Source organism: Seriola aureovittata, chromosome 11 (genome assembly GCF_021018895.1).
Source record: "Seriola aureovittata isolate HTS-2021-v1 ecotype China chromosome 11, ASM2101889v1, whole genome shotgun sequence".
Taxonomy (NCBI): domain Eukaryota; kingdom Metazoa; phylum Chordata; class Actinopteri; order Carangiformes; family Carangidae; genus Seriola; species Seriola aureovittata.
Genome location: NC_079374.1, coordinates 872,924 through 887,838, shown reverse-complemented (window position 1 = coordinate 887,838; position 14,915 = coordinate 872,924). Strand labels below are relative to the sequence as shown.

At 48.0% G+C, this 14,915-nt stretch overlaps 1 protein-coding gene across 1 annotated transcript in view; it reads right to left on the bottom strand.

Moving 5' to 3' along the window:
- ccdc141 (coiled-coil domain containing 141) overlaps positions 1 to 14,915 on the bottom strand; it is a 38,128-nt gene that overhangs the window by 15,903 nt on the left and 7,310 nt on the right. The window contains exons 4-16 of the mRNA XM_056389501.1: positions 14,612 to 14,851; positions 6,926 to 7,019; positions 6,584 to 6,717; positions 6,291 to 6,455; positions 4,433 to 5,503; positions 4,126 to 4,245; positions 3,672 to 4,004; positions 3,049 to 3,261; positions 2,703 to 2,876; positions 2,378 to 2,500; positions 1,506 to 1,709; positions 1,250 to 1,423; positions 853 to 1,002 (exon numbers count right to left, since the gene is read on the bottom strand). Of these exons, the coding sequence (XP_056245476.1) occupies positions 853 to 1,002; positions 1,250 to 1,423; positions 1,506 to 1,709; positions 2,378 to 2,500; positions 2,703 to 2,876; positions 3,049 to 3,261; positions 3,672 to 4,004; positions 4,126 to 4,245; positions 4,433 to 5,503; positions 6,291 to 6,455; positions 6,584 to 6,717; positions 6,926 to 7,019; positions 14,612 to 14,851 (3,195 nt within the window). The remainder of the gene's footprint in view (positions 1 to 852; positions 1,003 to 1,249; positions 1,424 to 1,505; positions 1,710 to 2,377; positions 2,501 to 2,702; positions 2,877 to 3,048; positions 3,262 to 3,671; positions 4,005 to 4,125; positions 4,246 to 4,432; positions 5,504 to 6,290; positions 6,456 to 6,583; positions 6,718 to 6,925; positions 7,020 to 14,611; positions 14,852 to 14,915) is intronic.

The following is a 14,915-nucleotide window of genomic DNA, read 5'->3' as shown; positions in this document are numbered from 1 at the left end:
GGAGGGTTAACTTTGTTCCAATGTGTTAGTAGTTTAACAATCATGGTATATATAGTATAAGTGAAGATAATTTCTTAATACATTTAAAAGTTTAGACTAATTTCACAGAACATTTCCCGGAAAGAATTATTTAATTTGGTTCTAATTTTAGGGAAAACAGAGACAGAGTTTAATTGGCACACTTCAAAATAATTAAGTTCAATAAAGGAGAGTCTTTGACTCTCAGCCGTCACTGAATAAAATGTTAAACTTGTTCTCAATCAACATGCGTGAATAAATAAATAATTTATTCATATTAACTAGAGCTTAAATTGAGTTTTTCCTTAAAGGAAATTTCAGTTTTTCCTTTAATTCTTTGCAGGAAACATCCTGTGAAAATATCAGAAACAGATCTGGAGTTTAGAATGTGTCAGTAATTATTGATGATGAGGATTATTGATCTGAGCACAGACAGATTGTGCCACAAAGGACCAGGATTCAGACTGGTTCAGAGCTGTCTGCATATTTATAGTGTGACAGACAGACAGCTGGCTGCAGCCCCCCCTGCTGGTCAGAGTGATGAATAACAACATCTGTTATAACACCTCATCGGGTTTGACTCAGGGTTTTCTGGTGTCACAACGCTGGATGGCTTTTAACCATGGTACAGTAGATCACCATGGTAACAGACGCTGCTCCACAGCAGGTTAACTTCAGAGGATCAACCTGTCGACTACTGACCAATCAGATCACAAAAACAAAGCAATCCATGGTGAAGATTAGAGCTCCAGCTCTCAGAGAATCAGACTCACAGCAGCAGCAGAATGTACGACTGTAACTGTGTGACCCCTGACCTCTGACTTGTGACCTCACCTGGTTGATGTCATCGTTGAGCAGGCGGGTCAGCTGCTCTCTGCGGAGTCTCTCCTCACGTCGAGCTGCTTCCTTCAGCCACGAGACACAGAGAGAGTCCAGAGTGAGAAGACGATGGTCGAGCTGCTGCAGCCTGAAACCAGACCAGCCCTGACAGAGGAGGAAGTATCTGTGAGTATTAGTACTGCAACCAGCTGGAAACACTGGAGTATTAGTACTGCAACCAGCTGGAAACACTGCATTCATCCTCCTACATGAGTACAAGTATTATTATCAGCTTCCTGTAGTTACAGTATCACAGTAAAAGTACTTCCTGTCTCCTGTGACTGATCAATGATGTACATGTTGAGGACAGTAATGTTCAGTAAATTATGTGTGTGTGTGTGTGTGTTCTTACACTGTGGGTGACGGCGGTGCAGATGTCTGTCTTCAGTGCTGAGGCAGTTTTAAACAGATTCTGGATCTGCTGCTGCTCCTCTTTGTGCCGGTTCAACTGGGTCTCAGCAGAACCACCAGAACCAGTTGGACCAGTTGAAGGGTCTGCAGGGTCTGAGTGCAGCAGTGCCTCCAGCTGGACACACAGAACACAACATGACATGTCCTGCTTCATGTACATCGACAGGTTTTGCTCTGAGATGTCAGAGGACACTGACCCGTCTCACTGTGAGGTGGAAGCTGCTGGTCACGTCCAGGATGGACTCGCTCTGCTGGATCTTGTCCTTCACTCTCTTCTGGAGGTTCAGCAGCTCTGACAGGTCCTCCTCCGTCACTGCTCCTCCCTTCACCTCCAGTCGGTCCTGGACTCCTCTCAGAGTCTCCCAGCTCTTCATCATGTGATCCACCTCAGCGTCCAGTTGCTGTACAAAAGAAGAGAGTTTAACATTTAGGAAGAAAAGTCCTAAAGATACATGAAGGGAGCAGAGACTCGTAAAAGTCCCAGTGGTCCCAACTATCGCAGCACCACCGGTCTCCCCTACAAGTAGACCAAGGAGTCCAGAAGAACCAGATCTCCAAAAGATCCCCGCAATATAAAAGTCCCAGGGGTCCCAGTGTCCTTACAGTCCCCATTGTTCAAAAGACCCAACGGTCCTGACTGTTACAGTCCCGGGAGGTTCTAGCTCTCCCAGTAGTCCCCAACAGTCAGACAGTTCCAGTGGTTCTAACAGTCAAAGGAGGCCCAGGAGTCCCAATGGTCCACTACCGGTAGTCCCTGCAGTCCAAAGGAACCACTGGTCCCAAAAGTCCCAGAAGTCCTAGCAATCCAAAGGAACCAAAGTCAAACCTGCCCAAAGGCCTCAGTCCAAAAGTCAAAATGGTCCCAGTAGTCCCTGTTTTCCCAACAGTAAAAACATACCAAGGAGTCCCACAAGTCCTGGACATCTTACTAGTGCCAATGATCCAAAGGTCCTGGTGGTCTCAGCAGCTCCAGTCCCAACAGTCACCACAGACTAAAACTCCCAATAGTCCCATGAGTGTCAATAAGTCCCAATAATCAAAGTCCACAGTCCAAACGTTGAACACTCACCATGAAATGTGGTCTGGCCTGGCTGAAGTGCTCCAGCAGCTTGGAGGTCTGCAGGTCTGAACCCAGATCCAACAGAGAACAGGAGTCCAGCAGCTCGGAAACAGACTTCAAGTCCTGCAGGGTCTGAAAACACACATCAACACACAGTCCAATGGTGGAAGAACCCAACACCTGTATTTCAGTACAGATCTGAGGTACTTGTACTTCAGCTGAGTATCTGTATTTTAGATTCATCTCTTTAATTAACTTTACAGCTGTAGTTACTGGTCACGTCCCAGTTTGAGAGACCTCCACCAGTACCACGTTCACACAGTGTAGTTCTGACCTTCAGCAGTCGGTGTCTGAACATCCTGCAGGACTCCAGCTGCTGATGCTGCTGCACCTGGTCATCATGCAGACCCCGCAGCTTGTTCACTTCCTGTTTGGTTCTGTTGAGTTTCTCCATGATCCGCTGGACCACCGAGACCACAGACTGCAGGTCTAACCCCGCCCCTGACACCTGACATTACACACACACACACACACACACACACACACACACACACACACACACACACACGCACACACACAGGTGATGTCATTTCTTGTCCTATGATCTCATCACACCACCTGGTCTGATCCGATGTGACCAACAATTCAATCTTAACCCTGACTTCGGGCATTCTGGTTACCAAGGTAACAGTATGGATGTAGTTGTTTCCCAGTTCCTGAGCAGTGACGAGTCTCTGCAGCGTTTCCTCCCAGCATGTCTGGACCTGCTTCTTCTTTAGTGGTGACCTGGAGCTGCTGGTAGTCCTTATGTTACTACGACCAGCTTCCCTCTCCTCCTCCTCCTCTGGTCTCCTCCTGTAGATCTCCCTTAGTTCCTCCATCTCTTCCTCCACCTGGAAAACAGAAGCACCATCAGCTGACAGCCCAGGTCCCTTCATCTTCAAGATTAAATGTTTTGCTGCATCTTACCAATAAATCACAAACGTCACTTCTTTTAAATCTTGTATCATGTTTGTATTTGCTTGTTTGATTGTCTTTTATCACAGCAGCACTTATTGTGATGACTTCTTTATATATTTATTTATTCCAATTAGTTGTCATTGTTTTTAGATGCTTTAACGTCATCTTAAACTTATATTTTAATGTATTTCCACACTTCCGTGACTCTTCAGAGTATTTGGATGATGATACTTCATACTGGACTATTAATAAAATGTTGAATGCAGGACTTGTAATGTTTTTACACTTTTTTTACTGTTTTCAGCCCGTTAGTTGGTGCTGAACCGACCCGAGAGCCTCTGACCTGCTGTGCTGTGTGGAGGAATGTGACGTAGGGTTTCAGCAGCTGCAGGTTTGAGTCGATCTTCCTGTTCAGACTCTCCAGCTCCTTCAGGACCAGATCCACTCGACCTGCCAGTTCAGGACTCGGTGACCCAGCGGCAGGTGGACCGGGCCGAGCAGCGCCGGCTCTGGTCTGGTCTCTTCCCGAGCTGCCTCTCTTCAGCTGCTCTGTCAGGGCCTTCAGGGGGGACAGCTGTCTGCTGGGCTCACTGGGACGCTGGGGACCGGTTCTGCTGGTCTGAGCCTGGATCTGATCCAGGATCTGCTTCAGGTTCTGTGCATCGTGACCTGCAGACTGGAGACAGGAAGAATGACCAATGTCCTCCTCCAGCCTGGATCCATCTTAATGTGTGTGTGTGTGTGTGTGTGTGTGTGTGTGTGTGTGTGTGTGTGTGTGTGTGTGTGTGTGTGTGTACCTCAGCTTGTGTTTGCAGCTGCAGGTGTGTGTTCAGAGTGTCCTCGGCTTCATGGAGCTGACGTCCTGCTTCAGAGCTGTTAGACAACACACTGCTGCCCTGCTGCACCCAGCTCCACACCTGCAACACACACACACACACACACACACACACACACACACACGCACACACACACACACACACACACACACACACACACACACACACACACACACGCACACACACACACACACGCACACATTTCAATAGTTACATGAAGTAGCAGCCTCTTTCATGCTGTCACATCAACTTAAGAAGAAAGTGTCACCTTGTCCATGAGGTGTTCACATGACGACAGCAGCTCTTGCTTCTGATTGGTCAGAAGTGATTGGTGGGCGTGGTCTTCTGGACTTTGACTCTTGGCTCCTGGGTTTCTGGTCTCCTCTGATCTGGATCCAGTCTTCAGATCTAATGTGGATCTGGTCTCCTCTGATGTGGAATCTGACTCCAGGTCTGCCCTAGATCCAGGCTGCAGGTTTCTGGTCTTTTCTGAGTTGGATCTAGGTTTCAGATCTGACCTGAGTTCACGCTTTATATCTGATCTGGATCCTAACTGGAGCTCCACAGTCTTCTCTGATCTGGATTCTGGCTGCAGGTCTTTGTTTTCCTCCGATCTAGATCTAGGCTTCAGATCAGATTTAGATTCAGGCTTTACATCTGGTTTGGATGCTGGCTGGAGATCTCTGGTCTCCTCTGATTTGGAATCTGACTTCAGGTCTGATGTGGATCCCACCTTCAAGTTTAATCTAAATCCAGACCGCAGGTCTCTGATTTCCACTGATCTAGATCTAGGCTTCAGATCTGATCTGGATTCAGACTTTACATCCGGTTTGGATGCTGGCTGGATGTCACTGGTCTCCTCTGGTCTAGATCCAGGCAGCAGATCTGACCTGGATCCAGATGGAACGTCTGATTTGAATCCAGACTGCAGGTCTCTGTTTCCCTCCAGTAAGAAGTCCAGCTTCAGATCTGGTCTGGATTGTGATCTGGAGTTTCTGGTCTCTTCTGACCTAAATTCAGGGTCCACATCTCTGGTTCGATGTGATCTAGATCCAAGCTTCACATCTGATTTGATTCCAGGCTTCAGATCCGATCCGGATTCAGGCTTTAGATCTGATCTTACTCCTAACTCTAAGTTTCTGGTCTCTGATCCAGATCCAGGCCTTACATCTTCTCTGGATCCAGGCTGAAGGTCTCTGGTTTTCTGTGAACTCAGTCTGAGCTTCACATCTAAATTGGATCCTGACTTCAGATCTGACTTGGACTCAGGACCAAGATCTGATCTGGATCCAGACTGAAGGTCTTGGGCCAGGAGTTTGTAAACTGTGAGAGTCCAGTCCTGTGGTGAAGAGAGAGTAGAGAGGGTTTTGGGTTCTGATGGTTTTGGGAAAACCTGTTCAGGATCATGAACTGGATTTTAGGATCCTTGACTCAACGAGGTCTTGTTTTGTTTTCAGTCGACTGAATATTTTTAAATCCAGAGACTGAAACTGAAGGAGGATTTATTTAAAACCTGAGACCAGAACAGACTGAGGACTGAGTTACCCTCCTCTAATATCATCCATCAGCCATCCATCCATTCATTTATTCATCCATCTATCAGCCATCCATCCATTCATTTATTCATCCATCCATCCATCAGTCATCCATCCATTCATTTATTCATTTATTCATCCATCCATCCATCAGTCATCCATCCATTCATTTATTCATCCATCCATTCATCCATCCATCCATCCATCCATCCATCCATTAATTTATTCATCCATTCATTCATCCATCCATCCATCCATCCATTCATCCATTCATCCATCCATTCATTTATTCATCCATCAGTCATTCATCCATCCATTCATCCATCCATTCATTTATTCATCCATCATTCATTCATCCATCAGTCATCAATCCATCATGTTGTTATCAGGATAAAATAATACTGAGGGCAGTTTGAGATTTGATCTGTTAACTATGGATATAGTGATCTTGTGCGCTCTTATTTTGAAATCTGTAGATGGTTGAAACAATGATTAACTGAAGCTGAAGTCCCATCAGCTAGAACTGCATCTGTGGTTCTAATAACCGGGTCTCCATGAAGAACTGGATCTGTCTCAGTATCAGTCTCTTACTTCAGAGCCGAGTCTGGACTCTGGTTCTTGCTGGTGGACCATGATGTCATTCTCCGCCTGTTGGAGCTGCAGCCTGACGGCCTGGTCCGCCCTCCTCCTGCGATCCTGCAGCGTCTCCACCAGCTCCTCCAGCCTCAGCGCCGCCCCCCTGCTGCACTGGGAACTCTGGGAAGAAGACGCAGCAGGTGAGAAGTTAAACCAGTGGATTCAGAAACAACCAGGTTCAAGCTTTCAATTTGAAATTGGACCAGTTTCTAATCTACATTTAATCTCAGTGAGGCTTTGACAGTCACCTCCCCCTCCTCCCCCTCCTCATCCTGCAGTACTCCCCCTCTCTTCTGGAGGGCCTCGGTTCTCTGCAGCTGTCTGAGGTTCTGCAGCAGAACGTTGCTGCTGCTTAAAACCTGCAGAGATTTCCCCAGAAGATCTGCAATGAAAACATAAAGAGACAGAGACTTTTATATCCTGCAAAGTGTTTCACTGATTCAGAACATAAAGCTACTCCAGAACCAGAACCAGAACCAGAACCAGAACTCTCCACCTCTAATAAACCAGTTTATTACCAGACAACCTGGTGAGGGTTAAACTGGGTTAAATTCAGTCTGTCTGATCATGACTCATGTGAACACTGTTACCTCTCCTCATGGAGTCGTATCTGAGCTGAACTTCAGTCAGTCTGTCGTCTGGTCTGATCTGGAGATCCTCAACCCTGTCGATACTGACCGCAAACTACAGAGAGAGAGAGAGAGAGAGAGAGAGAGAGAGAGAGAGAGAGAGAGAGAGAGAGAGAGAGAGAGAGAGAGAGAGAGAGACAGAGAGAGAGAGACAGAGAGAGAGAGAGACAGAGAGAGAGAGAGAGACAGAGAGAGAGACAGAGAGAGACAGAGAGAGAGACAGAGAGAGAGACAGACAGAGAGAGACAGAGAGAGAGAGAGAGAGAGACAGAGAAGAGAGAGAGAGAGAGAGAGAGAGAGAGAGAGAGAGACAGAGAGAGACAGAGAGAGAGAGAGAGAGAGAGACAGAGAGAGAGACAGAGAGAGAGACAGAGAATTTTTTTTTTGAATTTTTAAACCAACATTTATTAACTGTACATAAACAGATTACATTATGTTAAACCTCCACAGACGTTACAATGAATTGAACACTAGCTGTCCATCAGCCACAGAGCAGAGCAGCTCCTCATGACCCCAGACCAGCTGGAACCTCTGCAGGTCCTGAGCTGCTCTGTAGAAGCTGAACTCTACCAGCAGTCTGGACTTCACCAGGTTCTTAAAAACAGGAAGCACATCAACATGTGACTCCTCCTTCACCTTCCTCTTGCGACTCACATACACCGCCATCTTTGCCAGTCCCAAGACAAAGTTTAAAAGGTGACATTTGTCCTTGTGTTGGCGAGTGTATTTAAAACCCAAAATAAAAACCTGCTTCGTAAAAAATTCTCCACACTTGGTAAAAAAGTTCTGTAACAGTGTGAAGAGAGGCGTGAGCCGTGAACACTCATAGAAACAGTGGAACAGCGTCTCCCTGAGACCGCAGAAGGGACAGCCCTCCTCTACAGCAGCATTAATCACTGCAATAAAAGAGTTCACCGCCACAATACCGTGGAGGATCCTCCACTGCAAGTCCCCATGTCTTTTAGAGAGAGGAGGTTTATATAAAGACCTCCATGCCGGTCTTACATCAGGACGCAGTTTCAAGTAAGACCTCCATGGGGTGTCGCTGCGCCCATTCAGTGTCCTCCTGTTCAAAGTTTTAACCATCATCTGGTACAGAGTCTTTCCTGAGGCGCCCTCTAGAGACGCTCCTCCACAGTCAGCAGGTCCAAGGAAACACCCAGAACAATCCTTAAAATCCGGGAACAAGGTAATGGCAGGATACGGATCAGAACAATCTGGCTCCAGTGCACCGTCACAGAAGTCAGCCAACAGTGCCACCTGATGACCGGTCAGCTTCTGTCTCCAGTTCTGTAGCAACTGACCCACGACCCGTGTAGACCTCACCCGCAGCCGAACAGCCAGTCCAGCAGGATCATCCAGCCGTGGTCCAGCCAGCTCCAGCACCTGCCCCAGAGTAGAAACCCCTGCAGTCTGAAGCGTCCTGGACAGGGTGGGTCCAGCCCAGCCAGGACAGTCCAACACTCCTCCAAACAGCACCGGCTCCCTGAGGAGCCAGTACACCGAGCCGGTCTGTCCCTGCCTCTGCCTTCTCAGCAGAGTCCACACAGAGAAAAGACTTTTATAAAAAGCCGGCAGAGATGAAAGTCTCATCCTCTCAGAGTCCATGAGGAACAGAGTCAGGTCCAATCCCAGACCACCAAACTGCCGCAGGATGCAGCAGGACAACGGTCTCCACACCAGGTCTGTAGGCCCAGTGAGCAGTCTCTGAATGAACTGAAGGCGGAAGGTGGCTCCCCTGCTGGCCAGATGGACCAGGCCCTGTCCACCCTCCTCCTTTGGTAAAAACAGAACACTCTGAGGAACCCAGTGTAACCTGTCCCAAAAGAAATCAACTAAAACTCTCTGGACCTGAGACAGAAGAGAAGCTGGAGGATCAACACAGGCTAACCGGTGCCACAGAGCAGAAGACACCAGATTGTTGACAATAAGAACCCGACCCCTGTAAGACAATTTAGGTAAGATCCATTTCCATTTCATTAGCCGACCTTTGACCCTTTCTAAAACATTGTCCCAGTTTTTCTTTAAAAACGTTTCATTTCCTAAAAACACTCCCAGATATTTTATCCCTCCTGTTCTCCAGACCAACCCTCCAGGTAGCCTGAGCCGATCCCTCAGCCGGTCCCCCACCATGACCGCCTCACTCTTCCCCCAGTTCACCCTGGCGGAGGAGATAGAGCCAAAAAGGTTCACGGTGTTCTCTAAAATATCAATATCAGTCTGGGAGTTGACCAGGACAATGACATCATCAGCGTATGCAGACAGTTTAAAAGAGACATCACAGTTGGGGAAACAAACACCACTCAGTCCAGTTCTCAGCTTGTGAAGCAGAGGCTCGATGGCCAGAGAGTACAACATGCCAGACAGAGGACAACCCTGTCTGACACCCCTCTGGACCCCAAAGGGAGCACTCAGACCCCCATTCATTTTCAACACGCTCGCAATGTCACCATAGAGAACCTGGATCTTGGCTATGAAACCTGGGCTGAACCCAAAAGCAGCTAAGACTTGCCACAAGTACTGGTGTTCAACCCGATCAAAAGCCTTTTCCTGGTCTATTGAAATCAGACCAGTGTCTACAGCCAATGAGCCAGAGACCTCCAAAACATCACGAATTAAAGTGACATTGTCACTTATCAGCCTGCCGGGCACACAGTAAGTCTGGTCAGTGTGGACGACGGCAGCCATCACCCCTCTCAGTCTGGTGGCCAGGACCTTGGACAGAATCTTATAGTCCGTGCAGAGCAGTGAAACAGGTCTCCAGTTTTTCAGCTCTTGCAGGTCACCTTTCTTCGGTAGCAGGGTGATGACCGCCCTCCTACAGCTCAGAGGCAGCCGTCCTGTCTCTAGGCTGGCTGAGATCACCTCCAGCAAGTCCTCACCCAGTACTGACCAGAACGCCTTATAAAAGTCCACAGGTAGACCATCCAAGCCTGGAGCTCTGCCACTCTGCAAACTCATCAGAGCCGCAGACAGTTCAGGAAGAGTTAACAGAGACTCAAGCTTGTCATTGTCCTTTGCTTCCACCTGAGGGAGACCAGTGAAGAAGCTGCTGCACAATGAAGAGTTCGATGTGAATTCACTCTTATACAGATCGGTGTAATAGCTGGCCGCTAGCCTCCTGATCCCAGCAGAGTCTGAGACCACAGAGCCGCTGCCAGACCGTAAAGAATGAATCACCTTCCTCTGACCATTCCTCTTCTCCAAGCCAAAGAAAAACTGAGAGGGGGCATCCATCTGCGAGACGTCCAGAAATCGTGACCTGACCAGAGCTCCCTGTGCTGCAATGCCCAGCAGGTTGGCCAGAGCCGACTTTTTGGATTTGAGGGAATCTAAAAGCCCTCGATCTCCTGTAGAATCTACCAAACCCTGCAGTTCTACCACCTGAATCTCTAGGTCCTGCATAGATCTGGTTAAATCTCTGGTGACATTGCGAGTGAACCTCTGACACAACTGTTTGATCTGAGCTTTGCCCACATCCCACCACTGTTGTACACAATTAAAATCACTCTTACAATGTCTGTGAGCAGCCCAAAAACACTCAAAAGCTGCTCGAAACTCCTTGCTCTGAAGCAATGAGCTGTTAAAATGCCAGTAGGCACTCTGCAAACGCACATTTTTGATTAAAACAGAGCTAAAAACAAGACAGTGGTCAGAAAAACCAACAGGGGTAATGTGACAACTGTTAAAAATGTTCAAACTGTGCTTAAAACCGTACAGACGGTCCAACCTGGCCAGAGATATTTTATTGTCTTTGCAGTGACTCCAGGTGTACTGCCTGTGATGTGCATGAAAAGTCCGCCACACATCTGACAGCTCATGTGCTTCTGTCAACTGTCTGAACCTGTGTGACGAAGCAGGATGAGGCTCATGGTGGTTTCTGTCCAAACTGGGATTTTCAGTACAGTTAAAATCACCCCCCACAAATAAATATACATCTCTGTTACAGTTCTTGACAGTGTTACATAAAACATCAAGGACTGCTACTCTTTGCACTCCGTTGGTTGGAGCATAAACACAGATAAAAACAGCACAGACCCGTTCAAACTGAGCAGTGACCTTAAGTATAGAGCCTTTAATTACTTCGTCCACAGTATATGAAGCAGGCAGGAAGCTCCTGGAGAAAACAATCCCCACTCCTCCACTACAGCTGGACTTGTGGCTCAGGATGACCTCCCCAGAACATCCCCTCCTCCAGTCACTCTCAATATCAGGGGTACTGTGTGTCTCCTGAACCATCATGATATCAATATGTTTTAACTCCATTAATTTAAAAAGAGCAGCCCTTTTACCCTCATCTCTAGCTCCATTAATATTTAAAGTGCCTATCTTAAAATCACACATGGAGAGAGAGAGGAAAAACACAAGAAAGTAACATAACAGAAAATAAGAAAAACAAATATTATTAAACATCATCATGGAGCTCATTGGTTCTGATCTTATGAACCAGTTTTCGTAGTCTGTGGACCTCCTGCTCAGATATAACATCATCTCCTAAATTTGCAGATTTCAAAGTTAAGGGCCTTGCAGATTTGACAAAGAGTTTCAGATCAGGGAAAAAGTTCTCCAGTTTTACGAGTCTGTGGCCTTTAGTTTCCCTCAGAAACTTTGTGATGTCCTCATGAGAGTAAAGACTCTGTTGATCGTCTTGTGTCAGTGAGAAGTCACTCTCAGACTCCATCGACTTCCTCACTTTCAGGTTCCCTGCTCTTAAAACCTTTGCTCTGTTCTGAACAGAGTCCTGATTCTTCCTTTTCTGTGACACTTTTAACAATTCATCATCTGACATATCCTCGTCTGCAAAACAATCCTCATTATCAGAAGACTCACTTTCACTCAAACCATTATCAGCAGGCTTTGACCTGTCTTCAGTCTGAGCTGCAGAATCAGACTGATCACCTTTATCAGCCCCCTCCTTCCCAGAACAAGCAGGGGGGGCACCATCAGCTGGATCCCCGCCGGGAACGGCAACGCTCGACCCGGCGCTGCCAGCAGACTCAATCGGTCCTGGAGCCGCCGATCCCCCGCCGGGAGCCGGAACAGCAGAAGCCGGAGCCGCCGGAGCCACCGGAGCCACCGGAGCCACCGGAGCCACCGGAGCCACCGGAGCCACCGGAGCCACCGGAGCCACCGGCTCCGGCTCCGGCTCCGGCTCCGGCCCCCGACGAGGGGCCGCCGGCCCCCCAGCAGCAGCCGGCCGCCGCACCGCCCCCCGCTCCGGGCAGGAACGGAGCAAATGTCCCTCTGCCCCACAACCGAAACATTTCATGGTGTCAGACGAAGCGTAAACCATATAATTAAACCCGTCCACCTTAAAATTAAAGCTGAGGTTCAGCTCAGTGTTTTCTCTCAACACCATGAACACCTGTCTGCGGTGACACACCACATGTTTCAGCAGGGGAGACTTGCAGCCTAGAGACACCATCTTAATGGGAGACACCAGTTGTCCATATCGAGCCAGTGCAGAGGACAGGGTGTCATTCTTAATAAACGGGGGAGCGTTAGAGATTGTGATCCTTTTAGCTGGACTAACCAGCGGGAGGACAGGGACAAAGGTGTCCTGTATAACGACACCTGTCTCCACCACAGCGTTGACTTTCTCTGTACTGTCTAAAAAGATCACAATGGCTCCGTGCATGCGGGAGGCAGACCGCACACTCCCGCATCCCACCACCTCTCCCACCGCTAAACTGGCCTCCTCCACGGAGCAGTTTACAGCCGGCACCAGTTTGATAGCATGCCGGCGTGTTAGCTTCTCATACTCCACACCACCCTCCACCACGGGCATACTGCCCCACCGTGCCGGGAAACCGGCCCCCAAAACAAACTACACCCCAACTACACTTAGTGACAAACTACAGCAACTGTGTGAAAGAAAAACAAACACATAAAACAGATAGAAAAAGGCTCAAAAACCTCAAACACACCAACGCTCACTCACCACGCTCTCACTCACTCCGCCATTCACTCAGAGAGAGAGAGAGAGAGAGGAGAGAGAGAGAGAGAGAGAGAGACAGAGAGAGACAGAGAGAGAGAGAGAGACAGAGAGAGAGAGAGACAGAGAGAGACAGAGAGAGAGACAGAGAGAGAGAGAGAGAGACAGAGAGAGACAGAGAGAGAGAGAGAGAGACAGAGAGAGAGAGAGACAGAGAGAGAGAGAGACAGAGAGAGAGAGAGAGAGACAGAGAGAGAGAGAGACAGAGAGAGACAGAGAGAGAGAGAGAGAGACAGAGAGAGAGAGAGAGAGACAGAGAGAGACAGAGAGACAGAGAGAGACAGAGAGAGAGAGAGAGACAGAGAGAGAGAGAGACAGAGAGAGACAGAGAGAGAGAGAGAGAGAGAGAGACAGAGAGAGACAGAGAGACAGAGAGAGAGAGAGAGAGAGAGAGAGAGAGACAGAGAGAGACAGAGAGACAGAGAGAGAGAGAGAGAGAGAGAGACAGAGAGAGACAGAGAGACAGAGAGAAGAGAGAGAGAGAGAGAGAGACAGAGACAGAGAGAGACAGAGAGAGAGAGAGAGAGAGAGAGAGAGAGAGAGAGAGAGAGAGACAGAGAGAGACAGAGAGAGACAGAGACAGAGAGAGAGAGAGAGAGAGAGACAGAGAGAGAGACAGAGAGAGAGAGAGACAGGATCAATGTAGAAGAGCCACTGAAGTCCCTGATCACCACTGATAACCTGAAGTTTCAGTCTGAACGTCAGAGAAATTATCAGAGTCATCAGATTAATCAATCTGGAGCTCGTTAAGATCAGAGTTCTGGATCGTGTAGTTTGTGAAGAGTCAGGTTTCATTAACCTGTTTAATGAGCAATTTGAAATGAGTCATGGAAACACTTTTTCTGTCGTATCAGGCCCCAGAGGGACAGTCAAAGGCAGATGCTGGAATTCTTTTGTCATTTAACTGGAGTGATGTCGTGAGCAGAAAAACTTCACTCAGTGGAAACACAACTTTCACTATTTGTGTTTTCTAAAACAAATCTCTTCTATTTTGCACAAACCTGCCTAATGTGGAACTACAAACACTCAGCTCAGAGAGAGATGAGAGAGATGTTCCAGAGTGATGTGTCTTCACTCACAAACAATCTTTGGCGGAGTGATTAACCAACAGCCTGAAGCTTCACATTAATTAACGTTGCTGACATCGCCACAGACTGAAGGTCTCCTGTCGACCAGGAGTTTGACTGACACATCTCCTCTGTGCTGTGTTGTGTCTCGGTCCAGTTACTGTGTGTGAGGATGAAAATAGAAACAGGAAGCTCATTGTTGGACAGTTTTAGACGACAGCTGCAGCAGGTGACCGAGCGCACGCAGCAGATGTTGTTAATAAAATGGCTGCCAGCCAATGAGCGCGGCTTCACCGTGACACGCCACAGAACTAGCAAATACACCACACCGCCTGAGGAACGTCAGAGCTGAAACAAAAAGGAGGTCAGGGGTCAGAGGTCACCACAGCCTTACAATAGCTCAACATGTATTCCTGCGAGTGTCACATCACACTGAGCTTCAGTTAGAAACAACAACACATAGTCTCCATTCAGTCTCTTCACATTTCAGCTTTAATACACAGACATGAGGTGATGTCAGACCTGCTGTAGAGACGTAGTTCTTATAGAGTAGAATTCAAAATGGCATCACTTCCTGCGTCTTACCTCCAGAGCTCGGCGGTAAAAGTCTGATGCCAACATCAGGACTTCCTGTCGTCTCTGGAGCAGGCGGAGGAGCAGCGACCATCCCTCGCTCAGAGACACCCCCATGGCCTTGTACACTTCCTCTTCTTCCTCCTTTTTCTTCTTCCACTTCTGTTCCGTCATCCGTTCTTCCCTCCTCTTCCTCCTCTGCTCTGTCTGTCGGCCATTTTCCACCACCGCCAGCACCTCGCTCTCATGATGCTGGTATGACAAAGAAGATGGAGGATTAGCACATAACTTTATACTCAAAAGCTCTGCTAATGTG